The sequence below is a fragment of the Hylobates moloch genome, unplaced genomic scaffold, assembly GCF_009828535.3.
Source record: "Hylobates moloch isolate HMO894 unplaced genomic scaffold, HMol_V3 SCAFFOLD_3, whole genome shotgun sequence".
NCBI classification, from domain to species: domain Eukaryota; kingdom Metazoa; phylum Chordata; class Mammalia; order Primates; family Hylobatidae; genus Hylobates; species Hylobates moloch.
This window is the reverse complement of record NW_026652278.1, coordinates 152,084,154-152,102,847: the sequence shown is the minus strand read 5'-3', so window position 1 is coordinate 152,102,847 and position 18,694 is coordinate 152,084,154. Positions and strand designations below refer to the sequence as shown.

Here is an 18,694-nt window from a genome sequence, read left to right as displayed (position 1 = left end):
CAAGTTTCTTATATTTGTTGCCACCTCTCTCTTCTGCCCCTTCTCTCCCCACCCCAAAATAAGGACTTGTAACTATGGAAAAAGTGGGATAGCATCTGTTAAGATTTTCAAAGCAATAATCCAGGAAGATAAAGTACATTTTTCTTTCCAGGAAACTTATTGCCTTACACAAGAATCTTATTCTCATTTGCTCCATACTTTAGCTTCCAAAGCCAACCAAATTTAAACAGTGGAAGCAAAAGATGAATTCAGCATTTATGTATTTTATATAATTCCATTTTAACAAAACTTAACAGTTTAAATAAGATTTAAGTAAAATTTCATTGTTCCCAACTCCTAAATAGTACTCACCCTCACATGGCAAAATGTATATTTTCACAAATCGGTGTAGACCTACTCAGTAATCGGTAATTGTGTGCTCTGTTTTCTCTGCTGCAGCCCAGTAGAAATTACACTTATCAATTGCTACTATTTATGTTTTTCCTTCATAGCTACTTGTATTGGTAATCCTGTTAGATTTTGTTTTCACGTGAAGTACACCCTATAATGAATACTTTTAGATACTATGAGAAAAAAATTAAGTGAAAAATTTAAGCAAAGATAAAACAAAAATTATTGTTGCTTTTAAACAGACTTTAAATTGAGGTCAAAAGTGGCAGCCTGAAGGTATATTTTATTTTTCCAACAAAATGTTTATACGTTTTTCAATTTTGAATTCCTTTAGGTGGTCTTGTATTTTCCAGTTTAACACAGGCCCCTCCAACCCTCTTATAGCTGACATCCAAGCACTCATGGTAACTCCTTATCCCAGTAAGCACTTGAATTTGCCAATCTCTGCTTTGTCTGGATAAACCAAGGTTAATAATAAATGAATAATATTTTCCTATTTGCAGAACACTTTCGACTGGCTTCCAAAATGATCTCTAAAATGAATAATGAACTTTTTTCCAAGACAACTACATTTTTGGCATGCTGGTTTAAAAGTTTTTGGCTGACCTTTTGTCAGTAAAAGCCTCTTCTAAATAGGGGAGAAGGTGGTATCATATCTTTGATTTATTTGATGAAGTTGTGTTCCCAGCCATATCGGGTAATTTTGCATTATGAAATTGTGCATACTTTAAACAAGTTGAGTATTCTTTAGTTGAAATTATTTGCTTGGGACCAGAAGTGTTTTGGATTTCAATTAAAAAAAATGTGAAATATCTGCATTATACTTAGCAGCTGAGCACTCCAAATCAGAAAAATCCCAAATCCAAAATGTCCTTTGAGCAGTTCCCCTGAGTAACATGTCAGTGCTCAAAATGTTTCAGATTTTGAAGCATTTGAAACATCAGATTTTCAAATTTGGGATGCTCTACCTGTATTTATATATTTTCAATTGTATATTTTAAAACATATTTCAAATTTAAAAGACTAAAATGCTTAAAGAAAATAATTAGCAGCTTATATATGTTATTTATATATTAATATAAAATTTATATATAATATTTATATAAAATTAATATATTTAATATATTATTTTAATATAATTTTACATAAAATTAATATATATTTTATATATTGATATAAAAGTATTTTATGAAGATAATATATATTTTTATATATATTTTATATATATATCTTTCCAGATATTTTACTATATATATACTTTTATATATATTATATACATATATATATATCTTTCCAGAGTTCCTTTTACAAAATCTCAGAGTACTTTATAAACATTTTACACATAATTTATAAAATATTATTTTCTATATAGTATAAAAAATTCACACAGTCTCACAGAATGATAGAGGGAAATTCACACTCACTATATAGGGTATTAAATCTCCAAGACTACATTCTTCTTTTAATAAAACTGACCTTTGCTAATGTTAAAAGTTTTTATTTAATACTTTAGGAAATAGCTGTGCAATGTTTTAAATGAGTGAAAGAATGTGGGAACTTGGAAAGAAATGTTAAGCAGTCCCATGTTTTTATTCATGTGAACATTGCCTCATAAATCATTTTTATACTATCGTGTTTACTAATTGTGTGGATTTATTAGAGTTCTTTTTGGCCAAAATAATGGTGAGCTACCTGTGTTTATATTAACTACTTTCCTGTCAGCCTGTAGTAGTTTGCTATTATGTTACCGTGATTATTATTTTTTCTCTAATTCCCATCTTCTTTACTACCAGTTCTAGCCTAGTCTGCTTGTATTTCCTCCTCCTTTATTTGTCTAAAAAGATAAACAAACTTTAATTTGCAAAGGGCATGGAGAGTTATGAATACATGATGACCTCTTAAGAACTTCTCCAACGCCAACATTCCTGCAACAAGTCTTAAAATCTTGTTAGTGTCATATTATTACCATTTATTCTAATACGTGTCCTTAAAAGTTAAAATGATAGAACTAGTTGAAATAGCAAATAACATTTGAACTATTTTTCTGATATTAATGCAAGAGATAATAAGTATAAAGAGTAACAACACCCCCTGAGTTAGTTGTTTACAACCCTGACTGAACATTGAAATTGCCTGGGGAAGATTTTTAAATTACTGATGCCTAGATCTATTGCCTAGAAATTCTGATATTAATTGGTCTGGAGTGCAGCATGGACATGAGATGTTTTTTAAATTCCCCAGATAATTCTAAACTACAACTAATGTTGAGAACCACTGGTCTCAGACTATCTCCAGATTATGTTATTAACCTTGACTACCCATTATAATCAATGGGTGTATTTTAGAAACATAGCTTCCCAGACTCCAGGTCCAGAAATTCAAATTCTATTTTTCTGGATAGAACCAGGCATTGTTTTTCTTGTGTGCCCTGATTTTAATGTGAAGTTAAGGTAAGAATTATTGCTCAAGAAACCAGGAGGTTTAACTTCACAATATGGGAAGGTATGATATATTATCATTGTGGTTTTTTTAATTGTTGTTTTATTGATGACAAACCATAACCTTGGCCTGCTAGAAGAGTTCAATGGCACAAATTTAGTTTTGTTTTTTTTTTTAGACGGAGTCTCGCTCTGTCGCCCAGGCTGGAGTGCAGTGGCACAATCTGGGCTCACTGCAAGCTCCACCTCCCGGGTTCACGTCATTCTCCTGCCTCAGCCTCCCGAGTAGCTGGGACTACAGGTGCCCACCACCACACCCAGCTAATTTTTTTGTATTTTTAATAGACACGGGGTTTCACCGTGTTAGCCAGGATGGTCTCGATCTCCTGACCTTGTGATCCGCCCGCCTCGGCCTCCCAAAGTGCTGGGATTATAGGCGTGACCCACAGCGCCCGGCCCACAAATTTAGTTTTTTAAGGTAAGTAACTTTGTCTTAAAAATGATTTGTAGTGACAGTCATTAAAAGATAAACTGAGGCACATTAAAATATTAAAGCATTTATTTGACCATTCAGTGATTCATGAATCTGGTAGCTCCTGATAAAGGAGCCAAGGAGAAGGCTTTTATAGGGTGAATTTGGAAACAAAGGAAAGATATTTGATTGGTTGAAGTGGAGTACTAGCCTTATTTGGGTCATCCCAGTGGAAAGTCCCTAGTTAGAAGTTAGCTAGCAGTTTCTGATTGATTAAGCTTAAATTTCCTTTTTATCATTTACACTGATTTGGGTTTCCTTTTCTTAGGTAGGAACTCAGGGAGCTGAAGCTACCTCAGCCTACTGGCCTTCTAATTATTTCAACACAGAAATAGTACTTTAAGGCACACTGGAGTTGCAATTCTATTCTGCCATTGGGTGGTTTCAGATTTGTTCTTCCTTTACATTTTGGTCAAATTAGTCATTGCGTTTCTTTCTATAAGTCTGAGACTCAGATATTTGGTTGCTCTGAGAAAGCCTCTGTTGAGATAGCATTGCCATACTGGTCAGATTGAAAGTGACTTTGTATCCTTTCTATTAATGTTCTGATATAAAAGATTGATGTCTCGGATATAGTGTTAACGCATTAAAAAAGCACAGCCTCACAAATAGCTTCCTATAATACACGGAAAAATGTCTAGTTTTGAATTTATAACACAGGGAAAGGTAAAAAGAAATTTAATTATGCTTACTAATGTTGAACATGCAAGTGACAAAGTAAATACTAAAAATCCATTCAGCTGGGCGTGGACAGAGAGAGGGAACGGTGCACATCAGGGGGTGCAGGCTACTGCAACGTGTCCGTTTCCTCAGTCTCGCGGGAAGCTCCGTTGTGGGCACCGCGGCTGGTGGCTGAGCTCAGGCCTCCAGGCAGAGGCGAGGCGAGGGCGGAGTGGTCACGTGAGAGCACTGCCGCGGTGGGTTGTGGGAGTGCTGCGGCGCCATTTGCTTTGCCAAACCGACAAAAGAGAGATCATGGCCAACGATGCCAAGCCCGACGTGAAGACCTTGCAGGTGCTGCGGGACACCGCCAACCGCCTGCGGATCCATTCCATCAGGGCCACGTGTGCCTCTGGTTCTGGCCAGCTCACGTCGTGCTGCAGTGCAGCGGAGGTCGTGTCTGTCCTCTTCTTCCACACGATGAAGTATAAACAGACAGACCCAGAACACCCAGACAACGACCGCTTCATCCTCTCCAAGGGACATGCTGCTCCCATCCTCTATGCCGCTTGGGTGGAGGTGGGTGACATCAGTGAATCTGACTTGCTGAACCTGAGGAAACTTCACAGTGGCTTGGAGAGACACCCTACCCCCCGACTGCCGTTTGTTGACGTGGCAACAGGGTGCCTAGGACAGGGATTAGGTGCTGCATGTGGAATGGCTTATACTGGCAAGTACCTTGACAAGGCCAGCTACCGGGTGTTCTGCCTTATGGGAGATGGCGAATCCTCAGAAGGCTCTGTGTGGGAGGCTTTTGCTTTTGCCTCCCACTACAACTTGGACAATCTTGTGGCAGTCTTTGACGTGAACCGCTTGGGACAAAGTGGGCCTGCACCCCTTGAGCATGGCGCAGACATCTACCAGAATTGCTGTGAAGCCTTTGGATGGAATACTTACTTAGTGGATGGCCATGATGTGGAGGCCTTGTGCCAAGCATTTTGGCAAGCAAGTCAAGTGAAGAACAAGCCTACTGCTATAGTTGCCAAGACCTTCAAAGGTCGGGGTATTCCAAATATTGAGGATGCAGAAAATTGGCATGGAAAGCCAGTGCCAAAAGAAAGAGCAGATGCAATTGTCAAATTAATTGAGAGTCAGATACAGACCAATGAGAATCTCATGCCAAAATCGCCTGTGGAAGACTCACCTCAAATCAGCATCACAGATATAAAAATGACCTCCCCACCTGCTTACAAAGTTGGTGACAAGATAGCTACTCAGAAAACATATGGTTTGGCTCTGGCTAAAATGGGCCGTGCAAATGAAAGAGTTATTGTTCTGAGTGGTGACACGATGAACTCCACCTTTTCTGAAATATTCAGGAAAGAACACCCTGAGCGTTTCATAGAGTGTGTTACTGCTGAACAAAACATGGTAAATGTGGCACTAGGCTGTGCTACACATGGTCGAACCATTGCTTTTGCTAGTGCGTTTGCTGCCTTTTTTACTAGAGCATTTGATCAGCTCCGAATGGGAGCCATTTCTCAAGCCAATATCAACCTTATTGGTTCCCACTGTGGGGTATCCACTGGAGAAGATGGAGTCTCCCAGATGGCCCTGGAGGATCTAGCCATGTTCCGAAGCATTCCCAATTGTACTGTTTTCTATCCAAGTGATGCCATCTCAACAGAGCATGCTGTTTATCTAGCCGCCAATACCAAGGGAATGTGCTTCATTCGAACCAGCCAACCAGAGACTGCAGTTATTTATACCCCACAAGAAAATTTTGAGATTGGCCAGGCCAAGGTGGTCCGCCACAGTATCAATGATAAAGTCACAGTAATTGGAGCTGGAGTTACTCTCCATGAGGCCTTAGCAGCTGCTGACCATCTTTCTCAACAAGGTATTTCTGTCCGTGTCATCGACCCATTTACCATTAAACCCCTGGATGCCGCCACCATCATCTCCAGTGCAAAAGCCACAGGTGGCCGAGTTATCACAGTGGAGGATCACTACAGGGAAGGTGGCATTGGAGAAGCTGTGTGTGCGGCTGTCTCCAGGGAGCCTGATATCCGTGTTCATCAGCTGGCAGTGTCAGGAGTGCCTCAACGTAGGAAAACTAGTGAATTGCTGGATATGTTTGGAATCAGTACCAGACACATTATAGCAGCCGTAACACTTACTTTAATGAAGTAAACTAAGCTTATTTCTAAAAAGTAAAGTCTATTGGCTTTGGCCCAAAAGCACTGGTATCTTTGTATTAAATTAATGCTTATTGTTACAAAACCATTATTTATACCTATACAGTTGTACTGTTTCTTTTAAAGCAAAGCCATTTAACATCTTTCTTTTTTCCTAATTTGGAAATTAAAGTTTACCTTTCTGTTAATCTATGTATAAATGTTACTCTGAGTTATTAATGTGGATTTTAAAATTGTAAGCAATAGAAAAGGAAATAAAACAACTACCTAATACAAATATTTCTGATAAGACTACAAATATCTGACTGATTTGGGGATTAAGGTAGAGGTAACTATATCTTAAATGAGTATGATTTCCTTGTAAGTTAAAAAAATTGAAATTTAATTGTAGACTTCAATAGTCCAAGTTTTGAAGGATATTTGAGCTTTTGTGTAATGCCATCCTATACCTGCAGTTTTACAAATAATGTTTGACTGCAGTTGCCTTGGAAATTCCTCCAAAGTTTGCCTTCATGTCTCCTCTACAGTTTGCAGGTGATGGTGCAGCAGTGGAACATCTCATGATGCACCGCACTACTTGTGGTGTTCTGTGAAGAGATGAAAGTATAACTGGTTCTAGTTTGCACACTACACACATAGTTTTGTGAAGCTTCAGAAATGTTTTTCCTTTTCCTTGTGGCCAAACCAGTTTGTTAATCTGATTATATTCATCTACTAATGATACTAAAGTTCATGTAATAAAGCATTTAAAAATCAGATACTTCAGTCTGTGCGGTATATGTGGGATTTGATTTCTTCCCGATGAAATCCTAAATAAGGAGAACTTGTGTCCAAATCAGAAACAGAGAGAGTCATGACCCCCAAAAGCAAACCTGGAAAAAGGTTGAAGCTGGAGATAAGTTACTAGAGAAGATTGTATGGACTAAAAAGCCATCCCTTAAGCAGACTCCCGACTTTCGGCTGTCAGTGTGTAAATATATGCTTGGAGTACAAGAAAGTACCAGTCAGGCAAATCACAGATGGACCCAAGGTTCCAAACTAAATTAAAATTACTCTGTGTCTATGTCAGGTAATTATTTCCTTACTTTTATTACTCTCATTAAGTTCTTTGGAGGCATAACCAATTTGTCTCAGCAATCATTGTCTTAGGAGGTATAATAGAGCCAAAAAATATTAATCCTAACCTGGGAATTACAGAAACCAGGCTCTCCTCATCTGCTACTACCCATTTTCTCTAAGCTGATTTCCTTTTTTGTAAAATGATTATGAAAATTGCTCTGTTTTTCATAAGATTTAAAAATCACTTTGTAGAAATAAAAAGTTGATATAAAATCATTATAGAACTTTAGAAAATGCAATTAAGTAAAATATGTTTACCCCACATTTCACACACAAAAAAATCCATTTAATCGTATTTACTAGCATGTGTTCTGTACATGCTGTGAAAATGGTCTGTTTCTAACCAAACATGCATAAGCACACCTTTAATAATGACAGTAGATCAGGTTCTTTATGTCTAATGGAATCTCAGACACCACCAGAAATTATATATATTTTTTGTAGCTGGGGGGGAAGCCCTTAGGAATCTCTCCAGTAAAGACTCTGTTCCACAAGTTATCAACCAGAGGCTATGAGCTCCAGAGAGAAGAAATAGCAGGTGAGTCTTATGTCCACAATTCTTCAAGTAAGAATCATACCCAGTTTTGTTATATTGAATGTTCTCTAGCTTTGAATCTGTGCTGAGATCTTTCAAGTGTCCATGGGAATCTTAGGAGAGAACCTGATATATGCTAAACCTTGACTGCTAAAGCTTATGAAGATGTAGTTTTGATTAACAACATGATCACTGGTTTAACTCTGGCCTTCTATTCATTGTTTTTGCTGTGAAGGTCTATTAGATTATCAATAATCTGGTGATATTCCAGGGACAGTTGTTGACACCAGCAGCTACCTTGCTTATGTTTGCAGTTCTAAAGGCTGCAGTCATCTGAGAGTGACACTGATCATTTACATGGTGAATGGCTCCCTGGTCATTTCCTGATTTCTGTGACTCTCAGAGATAGCAAAAGAAGGAATCAGTACACTGAACTTTCATTTTATGTTACCTTATTTAAATACATCAATGGCTCTTAAGCTACATGGAACTTCAATGGAGAGCCCTATTTGGGAAAAAAATAGAATTTTTTAAAAAGTAAGACTCAATATTTCTGATTTTAAAATTATGTAAGAGTAATGTGAAATACTCACTGAGTTTTAGTTATCTCAGTTTGCTGAACTTTACAGGAATCACTAAATTTTCCAGAGTCCAATTAGAGAGGGGTTGCTTTGGGAAGTTGAGAAGTATTGAACTGTTTTGGTGGCCCTTACTATCATGATATGGAAGAAAGGTCCTGGCACATTTCTGTGGTAGAATGGAAGAGTGGACTGTTCTTAGAGAGAAACTATCTTATCTATCCTCCCATAAGAGAGGGGAGGAGGCACTGAACCAATTCCCTTTACTGACATTGGTAGGGGAGAGTTTCGATAAGAGAATTGCTCACAAGGTTTGGAGTTAACACCAAGAAGGGGAGATAGGTATTTCATTGCAACGTGGGATGTTGATTTAGACATGGGTTTGGTTTCCTGACCATAGATAGAACTCCTGGGTTAGAGCAGAACAGGTTGGTAAACACTGACAGTAGGCAAAATCTGCCACCACCTGTTTTTATATAACTGTAAGATAAGAATGGTTTTTACATTTTAAATGGTTGAAACAATTAGAAGAGGAGTACTATTTCATGACATATGAAATTCAAATTTCAGTGTCCATGAATAAAGTTTTATTGGAACATAGTCATGCTCATTCAATCGAGTATCGTCTGTGGCTGCTTTGGAGCTACAGTGGCAGAGTTGAGTAGTAATAATAGTCACCATATAGTCTGCATAGCCTAAAATATTTACAACCTGACTTTTTAGAGTAAACGTTTGCAAACCCTGGGGGAGAGCATTGGGGAGAGACGAGGGTGACAGTATAGACATGTGGAGGGGATAAGGGCTCACCCCTTGAGGCCCAGACCTCAAGGCCACCTCTATATTTGACTACAGAATGTTAATAAGATTGGAGGGTTGCAGGCTGGTCAGAGATCACCACACTAAGAGTAGAGAGGTACATGCCTCAGAAATTCTGTGAGATGCCTGCAATTTGGGACAATAGAAAAGTATCCCCCAGAAAAGGACCACCAACTGTTAGAGTATCTACTTGCTATTAAACCCTTCAGTTGGGATCAGTTGGCTGTAAACCTTGCTGAGTTTCTACATAGATTCGCAGGGTTGTTTAACAGAGAGTGGGCAGTAATCTATTTGGAGAAACTATTGGGAAGAGAGATGGAGAAAAGTTGTGAGAGAACTCTCTTCAACTCTCACTGTTATAACAATGGGGGAGAGAGGGAAAACTGAGATTGTAGCTTTAAAAGGTGTATAGTTAAATTTTAATACAATAAAGCTGTTTTAATTACTAAAAATGACTGAAAGTGTTATGAAATTACAGACAACATTACAGGTAATTTATATGTAATGGGTGGGATACAGGAGGTTTCAACAGAATACAGATGATAGAGGTTAATGTAAAAATAAAACTATTTTGTGATTATATATACCAGAGTTGAGTAACTGCAATCAAACTGGTTATCCTAAGAAGAAACATAATTTTTGTACAATATTTTTAGCTATTATAAATTTAATATTTGTAATATTGAAATATTTTTATAATAAGTTCGTGAAAAAATGATTTATGGTAAGATTAAAACAAAACTTTATTTTTGTTTCCCGCTATCCCTTTGGAAGGAATTTAACGTGGGTAAACTTCCTGTGGTTCTGAATGGAAAGTTGGAGAGATCCCGTGACTTTCCCATTTGCTCTTAGGTAATAGAAAGTACTATAGCTACTTTACGTCACAAAAATCCAATCTGGATTCAGTGATTACAATGTGTCCAGCTTAACATATTATGCAATGCTTGTCTTGATTAAGACTTTTGCTTTACTTTAACTGAATAAAGAGCTATGGTTAGCAGCTGCTGAACCTCAGGAAAGGATGTGTTGTTGCCTTCAGTTTCCTATTCCCTTCCCTTCTCCAAGCCTCTACAACTTGCTAGCTGTAGTTGTAGATCAGAAAAGGGTTGGTAGGGGCAGAGGAGAGAGGAGAAATCACTCTCATTTGGCTGGAAGACTTATATGTTCCTCGAGTTTTGAACATGGTTAAAGCTGGTGCATCATTGTACTTATATCTGTATTTTGCATATGCAAGTATTTCTGAAATTTAGAGAACCTCATCACTGTCATACCTTAGAATGAATGCAAACTGTTAGAACCAAATCTGACAGACATACAAACATTTATTTGCAAGAAGGCAGAAAAGCAGCCATGCAATGTGTTGTAAGCTGAGGGAAGTTGCCACTCTCTATTGTGCGGCACTTCAACCAACACCCTGGATAAATGTTTGCTCCAAGAGGGGCATGAGTAGATTTTGTAAAATTCAAAATTATGCAGCAGCCCCTATGGCATGGGCACCTACCACTAAGAATGGATGCTGACCTAATCGGAATCTCCCTGCCTGAAAGGATGTTTTCCTTTCCTGAAGACACATGACCACACAGAGCTCTAGACTTGGAGTACGGATCCTCTAAAATAAGACTGTTTTATTTTAGATGTCCAGATTCTTATATCTCATGGCTTCAAATGGTGAGTGATATGCATACAATTTCCAGTCAAATCCATATCATGAACACAATGTGTTTCCCCAATTAAAAATTATTTTAATATACTGATTAACAAAAATCTATATTATGAATTACAGATTAGTAGTATTAATTTCAAAAGTAAGTATCCTAAGCATGTGTGTGAAAACTAACATACACGCAGACATTCATTCACATGTGTGTTTATCATACTACATTTTTTTTTCCTTTTTGAGACGGAGTCTCGCTCTGTTGCCCAGGCTGGAAAGCAGTGTCACGATCTCAGCTCACTGCAACCTCCGCCTCCCGGGTTCAAGCGATTCTCCTCAGTCTCCACCACATACTGCTAATTTTTGTATTTTTAGTAGAGATGGGGCCCTCCACCACATCCTGCTAATTTTTGTATTTTTAGTAGAGATGGGGTTTTGCCACGTTGGCCAGGCTGGCCTCGAACTCCTGACCTCAAGTGATCTGCCCGCCTTGGCCTCCCAAAGTGCTGGAATTACAGGCGTGAGCCACTGCGCCTGGCCTGTCATACTTCTTATACTTAAATGTTTTAAAGAAATTTACTAAATGAATAGTAAATGGTACTGTATTGTCATTTTAGAGATGAGGAAGCCAAAGTGTGGATAAATTATGTATTCAAAACTTCTCCAAGGTCACATAGCTAGCATGTTGCAGAGCCTGAATTTAAAGTTATGTATCTCATAAAATTGTAAAAATAATTTTGAAATATGTATTTCATTATTATCCCCATCATCACATATGAGAAAACTTACTCTCAGAAAGAAAATGTTACTTGTCTGTTTGTTTCTAAAACTTATTTTTCAATTGCATTATACCCCTTTGCCTCCACATATTTGATTTTCCCCCTGAATTACGTTTTCTTTTTTTTTTCTTTTCTTTTTTTTTGAGACGGGGTCTTTCTCTGTCGCCCAGGCTGGAGTGTGGTGGCGCTATCTCTGCTCACTGCAAGCTACACCTCCCGGGTTCACACCATTCTCCTGCCTCGGCCTCCCGAGTAGCTGGGACTACAGTTGCCCGCCACCACACCCAGCTAATTTTTTTGTATCTTTAGTAGAGATGGGGTTTCACCATGTTCGCCAGGATGGTCTCGATCTCCTGACCTCTTGATCTGCCCACCTCGGCCTCCCAAAGTGCTGGGATTACAGGCGTGAGCCACTGTGCCCAGCCTATGTTTTCTATTTAAATAGATTTTTTCTGCAGTATAAATACTAATTTTATAAAGACAAAATGTTACAAAATAGCAATAGTGTGGCTCCAGCTTTACCACTGTGACCAATTTCTGGAATTATAGGAAAAAGAAGGGAGCAAATGCAAATTTATTCTACTGCCTTGGCATGGGTCAAGTCTATGCACACATACCTAACCTCTGCAACTACTCTCTAGGTAAGGAATTAATGCCAAATGTATGTTAGATGTTCATTATATTAAAAAATCTAATTCAACCAGCTAACAAGTGAATTTTATTTATTAGAAATGAAATTTATTTATTAGAAGTTTGCTGATTTGGTTAATTGGTACTTTTACCTTCTTTCTGGACAAATGCAAAGATGTTGGAATACTTTAACTTTATTTATACCAACCTGCCCTCATAGAAATGGTGTTGTTTTCGTGTACATTAAATCTTTTTCATGTATTTTTGAATTTAAAAAACTAATAAACTCTTTTGATGTCTAGCATTCAAACAATAAAGTGCACAAATCATTTATGCACAGCTCAATGAATTTTCAACAAGTGAATACATTTATCTAACTCATACCTGCCTGAAGAATTGTAACATTACAGCACTCTGGAAGCCACTTTCTTGTCCCCTTCCATGGATTACCTCCTCTTCCTCCTCAAAGATAACAGCTATGTAAACTTCTAACTCTATAGACTATCTTTGCCTGGCTTTGAACTTTATGTAAATGGAATAATGCAGTGTATGCTATTTTATGTCTGGCTTTATTTGCTCAATATGGTGTTTATGGAATTTTCCATATTGTAACCTATACTTGATGTTCATTTCATTCTCTGCTGTGTAGCATTTCAGATCATGAATATGCCACAGTGTATTTATTTAAATTGTTGATGAACATGTGGGTGTATTTATTTGGCGGCTATTACAAGTAGTGCTACTATGAACATTATTGTACCAGTATTTTGGGGAACACATTAACTTATTTTTATTGGTTATATAAACCAAGGAGAATTACTTTCATTGGCTATACATATATTCATCCTTAGTATATACTGCCAATTATTTTTACGTAAATGGGTACTTTTTATTTGCTGTTCTTGCAAACTTCTCCATAGTCATTATGCTAATTTATACTCTCATGTCAGAAAATAGACTGGGTGCAGTGGCTCACGTCTGTAATCTCAGCACTTCGGGATGCCGAGGCGGGTGGATCACCTGAGGTCAGGGATTCGAGACCAGCCTGGCCAACATGGTGAAACCCCGTCTCTACTAAAAATACAAAAATTAGCTGGGTGTGGTGGCATGTGCCTGTAATCCCAGCTACTCAGGAGGCTGAGGCAGGAGAATCGCTTGAACCTGGGAGTCGGAGGTTGCAGTGAGCCGAGATCTTGCTGCTATACTCCAGCCTGGGTGACAGGCTGAGACTCCATCTCAAAAAAAAAAAAGTAAAGAAAAGTTCAGGTGACACCTCAGTCTCCGCAACATTTGGTTTTTGTCTTTTCTCTATAGGTTGTTTGTATATTGTTGATTTTTATGAATATATATGTTGGATATACACCCTTTATTGGAATATAGGTATTTCAAATATCTTCTGTCACTATGTGTATTTCCATTTTACTCCCTTAAGAGTTTCTTCTGATGAACAGAAGAGTTAATTTCGATGTACTATTTATCATTTTTCTCTCTTTGGTTTGCACTTTTTGTATTCTGTTTAAAACATCTTTGCCTTCTCCAAGATTATCGAATATATTTTCTTATGTTTTCCTCTGCAAATGTTATATTTTTATCTTTTACATACAAATCTACAATTCATCTGGAACTGATCATTGTGTGTGGCGTGAAGTTGGGGTCGAGACGCAATTTGATTTTCATATTGACACAACTGCATAGCACTATTTAAAGAAAATACCATCCCTTCACTTACTGCACCATGGTGTTATTTTTCTCACAGATCAAAGGACTGTGCATGTGTAGATCTGTTTCTGTCCTATTGGTCTATTTGTCTATTCTGATGGCCATATTGTACCGTTTTAATTATCATTGCTTTATAATAAGCTTTAATATTCAGTAGTTAAGTTCTCCATTTCCTCCACTTTTTGTTCTTCTTTTTCAAGATTGCCTTGGCTATTGCTGGTCTTTTAATTTTCATATAAATTTTAAAACCAGACTGACAATTTCCACAAAAATTCAGTTGCATCTTGATGCTGTTACATCTGGATTATAGTTCTTTTTAATCTTCCATTTAAAGAGATCATATTATTAAAAGTCCTATAGGAAGTTAAACTAAAGAGATCTCATTAAAGTGCTTCTAGCAAGTGAAGTTCACAGTCTTCAAACTGAGGTAGGCCTACTTTGAAAGGATCTTGGTATGTTGGCATGGAAGATTTTAAGGGCATCTGTTTCCAGGTCCTGAAGTCCATGTTTTTGTTTCTAAAATTGATCTGTTTGGGAATACCCCTGTCATCATTTCCAATATTGTCTTTTGTAATTATCCGTTTTCTACTTTTCGAAAGAAAGGCATACTTCTTTCCATTCTTAATGTTATTATTCATTGCCAGTTGTGAAATTGTCACAGTGCCAACCAATACTTCAAAATTTTGGTTCTAGCAAAACCTTCTTAAATGAAGTCACTATGAACCAGCAGTAAATCATAGTGTTTTTCCTTGTTTTACTCCTAATATTGGTAAAAATGAATCCTGTAAGTAGGAAGTTACTTTAACCCATAAAAACATGTTATGAATTCAACATATATTATAGATTGGAGTGGTGGCAATGATCACAATTTTTGTTTAATAAAGTCTTTTCTCCCCTCACTCAACTATTGTCAAAACATTGTTGCTGAGTATCTCAGGGGAGCAAAGCCAAGAACAACAGCAAGGAATACTGAAGATGGTAGCACCTGATCCATGCAGTCTACACGTTCTGACAAGCCTCTATGCCTTATCTGTCTATGCATTTTAGAAATGGAATATTCAAGACTTATGAAAGGCATTTTCAGTCTCACCAAGGAGAAGAAATCTGGTAAAGACTCTCATTCAGCCGGGCACGGTGGCTCACACCTGTAATCTTAGCACATTGGGAGGCCGAGGCAGGCGGATTATGAGGTCAGGAGTTCGAGACCATCCTGACCAATATGGTGAAACACCGTCTCTACTAAAAATACAAAAATTAGCCGGGCGTGGCGGCACACACCTGTAATCCCAGCTACTCAGGAGGCTGAGGCAGGAGAATTGCTTGAACTTGGGAGGCAGAGGTTGCAGTGAGTCGAGATCCTGCCACTGCACTCCAGCCTGGGTGGCAGAGCCAGACTCCACCTCAAAAAAAAAAAAAAAAAAAGAGAAAAGAAAAGAAAAAAATGGCTGTCACTCATTTGTGCTTTGTGTGATAAGATAAAGGAAGTTAAAATTTGCTATGTATTTCTGAAAGACCAGTAGATTGTTTTCTTTTTTCCCTACTATTTATTTAGATTCACAGGAGACATCTGTTTCTTGACTTGTGACAAAATTCCTGGTAATGTACAGCTATGTGCATTTTTTCATGTGAGTATCAGATTCCCACTTGTCACTGATACACCATAGCTCTGTTTATTTACCAGTAACATTCCTGGTTATCTCTCATGGTGTGTATTTATTCCATGAACTTACTAGATTTACATTAACCTAACTTCAGTATATGGTGGATTATACTGTATAAAAAGAGCATTTAAAAGATAATAATCAATATACTTGTTTTAAACCTTATATTTACCTCCGGTCCAATACCTTCTCCTATTTTTTATGTTAATTTCCACAAATTAGGTAAAAATCTGCTCTCTTAATAGTAGAAATCTTAAGTGCGTGTGCCGGGCAAAATGTACTGCTATTACAATCTAGGTCAGTCTAGGGTAGAGTGCCCTGCACTTCAGAAAACCTGCTTCTTTTACTCAGAATTAATTTATCCCTCTCAGATGTGATATGTCATTTTAGTTCTACTGGATGTATTAAAAATATGTTTAACAACTGAATCATAAAAGGAAACATTAGTAACATGACCAAAGCTACATCCTTAAAATAATAATTAAAAATTAAATGTAACCTTAAAGTTTCTGGGAGCATGTAAGGAGAAAAATTTTAATTCCACAGGTTTAGTTTATTGTGGTCATTTGTACCAGGTAGACATGACAAATTGCTGGCTTGAGAAATGAATCCAATTTCAGCAAGAAGGCTTTATTTTTTTCTAACATTGAATTTGTACTGAAACACCTATAGACAATTGATTTCCTCTGCTTCCTTTCCACTCTCCCTCCCTACTTTCTTAAATCTGTTTCACAAACTTTTTTGTGCCCGGCTCTTGAATCAAGCATTTATTTTGCTATTCAAGTGGCAATTTGTAAGGAAATTGTATGGATAAAGAGTAAATAGCATTGATGGGCATTTGGGTTGATTCCAAGTCTTTGCTATTGTGAATAGTGCTGCAATAAACACACATATGCATGTGCCTTTATAGTAGAATGATTTATAATCCTTTGGGTATATACCCAGTAATGGGATTGCTGGGTCAAATGGTATTTCTAGTTCCAGATCCTTGAGGAATCACCACATTGTCTTCCACAATGGTTGAACTAATTTACACTCCCACCAACAGTGTAAAAGCGTTCCTATTTCTCCACATCCTCTCCAGCATCTGTCTCACTTATAAGTGGGAGTTGAACAATGAGAACATATGGGCACAGGCAGGGGAACATCACACACTGGGGCCTGTCGGGGGTTTGGGGGCAAGGGGAGAAGTAGCATTAGGAGGAATGCCTAATGTAGATGACGGGTTAATGAGTGCAGCAAACCACCATGGCACATGTATACGTATGTAACAAACCTGCACATCCTGCACATGTATCCCAGAACTTAAAGTATAATGAAAAAAAGAGTAAATAGCTTCTTTAACAAAGTACAAACTCTATTTGTAAGAAAGTACAAAATTTTACTGAAGCAAAGAAAACAAGATCTGAGTAGTTGTCAAAATAAACACAAAAAACAAGATCTGAGTAGATGTCAAAATAAACTATGTCTAGGATGGAAAGTCTCAAAATAATAGAAATGCCAATTCTTCTCAAATGAATGAGTCAGATAAAATACCAAAAGGGTGTGTGGGCAGTGGGTAAAGTGTATTAGGGTGGTTAGGGTGAGGAGAAAATAGATTGGTTCTAAAGTTTTTGTATTAAAATAAATGTCTGAACATCGCCAAGACATTTTGAAAAAGAAAAATAATAGTCCTGACTACATAATTTGAAGGGCCTAATGGAAAATAAAAATACAAAACCTGTTGTTAAAAAAATATTAAGAATTTCGAGTCATCAAGAGCAGAAAATTACACCAAGTGTAGAAGTTTGCACTACTGCACAGGTTGCACGTGGATGAAGCCGATCATGGATATGACCATTCGGTGAGATCTAGAAATGGATTAATGGACATAGAGATACGTTCACTGTTTTGTTAGAGACTATGATGACTGGTTCACGATTCTTTTGAGTGCTTTTTATTTGCTTAGTTTAATCTCAAATCAGTTAAGAAGTTGGGCTTCAACAGGAAAAATAACAGCTTTTTGATATCTGAACCAGTGAACCCGTTGTTTCTCTCTCTTGTGTCTCTTGACCTGTGGCCAAAATTTTCCTATGTAGGAGAATATTAATAACTTAGATTATAAGTAACTTTAACTAAAGGAATTGTATTTCAGTGGGCTTGTAGAGATAAATCAGTGCTTATATAAATCAAATATTCCTAATGTTTCAAGGAAACAAAGACATTAAACTTATAATTAAAAAAATTTTAGATCTAAAATTTATTTTCTTACAAAAACTTAGAAATGTTTTAAGGTTTCAAGCTAAATTAAGATAAATCTGTAAGCAAATAAGCCCAATCTAACAATTTTGGTTTAATTTTAAAAACTGTCTTCTGATTAATCAATGGGAAGTTTAAGACCAACTTATATTTTATTACATTTGAGTTTGTTTTTTATAAACTTTAATAGGCTTACTGATAAAATAAGCTAACTTTAACATAAAGTTTATGATTATGAAAATGTTAGTTTTTATGCACCTTAATTGTATGATTAGTCTGATAAACATTGTTTCAAGACTAATCATATTTTGTCATATGTCAACTTAAAGATAAATTCTAAGACCTCTAGATAACTTAAAACCTGATTGAGGCCGGGCGCAGTGGCTCACGCCTGTAATCCCAGCACTTTGGGAGGCCGAGGCAGGCGGATCACGAGGTCAGGCGGTGAGACCATCCTGGCTAACACGGCGAAACCCCGTCTCTACTAAAAATACAAAAAAAAATTAGCCGGGCGTGATGGTGGGCGTCTGTAGTCCCAGCTACTCGGGAGGCTGAGGCAGGAGAATGGCGTGAACCCGGGAGGCAGAGTTTGCAGTGAGCCGAGATTGCACCACTGCACTCCAGCCTGGGCGACAGTGAAACTCCGTCTCAGAAAAAAATAAAATAAAATAAAAAACTGATTGATATAAAGTTGTGTTAACTAATACATAATCATTAGATATATAGGTATTTTTAAAATAAGACAAC

The 18,694-nt window shown here is 37.3% G+C and overlaps 1 protein-coding gene across 1 annotated transcript; it reads left to right on the top strand.

Annotated features, from left to right (window-relative positions):
- The first annotated feature begins 4,311 nt into the window (after positions 1-4,311).
- TKTL2 (transketolase like 2) lies at positions 4,312-6,974 on the top strand. Its single transcript, XM_032172237.2, has one exon. It carries the CDS (start codon positions 4,336-4,338, stop codon positions 6,211-6,213), a length of 1,878 nt encoding a protein of 625 aa, XP_032028128.1. The 5' UTR covers positions 4,312-4,335; the 3' UTR covers positions 6,214-6,974.
- The last annotated feature ends 11,720 nt before the right edge of the window (positions 6,975-18,694 follow it).

Bases quoted from the DNA above. Each gene is read 5' to 3' on its own strand.
- TKTL2 (XM_032172237.2), top strand. From the start codon at position 4,336: ATGGCCAACGATGCCAAGCCCGACGTGAAGACCTTGCAGGTGCTGCGG.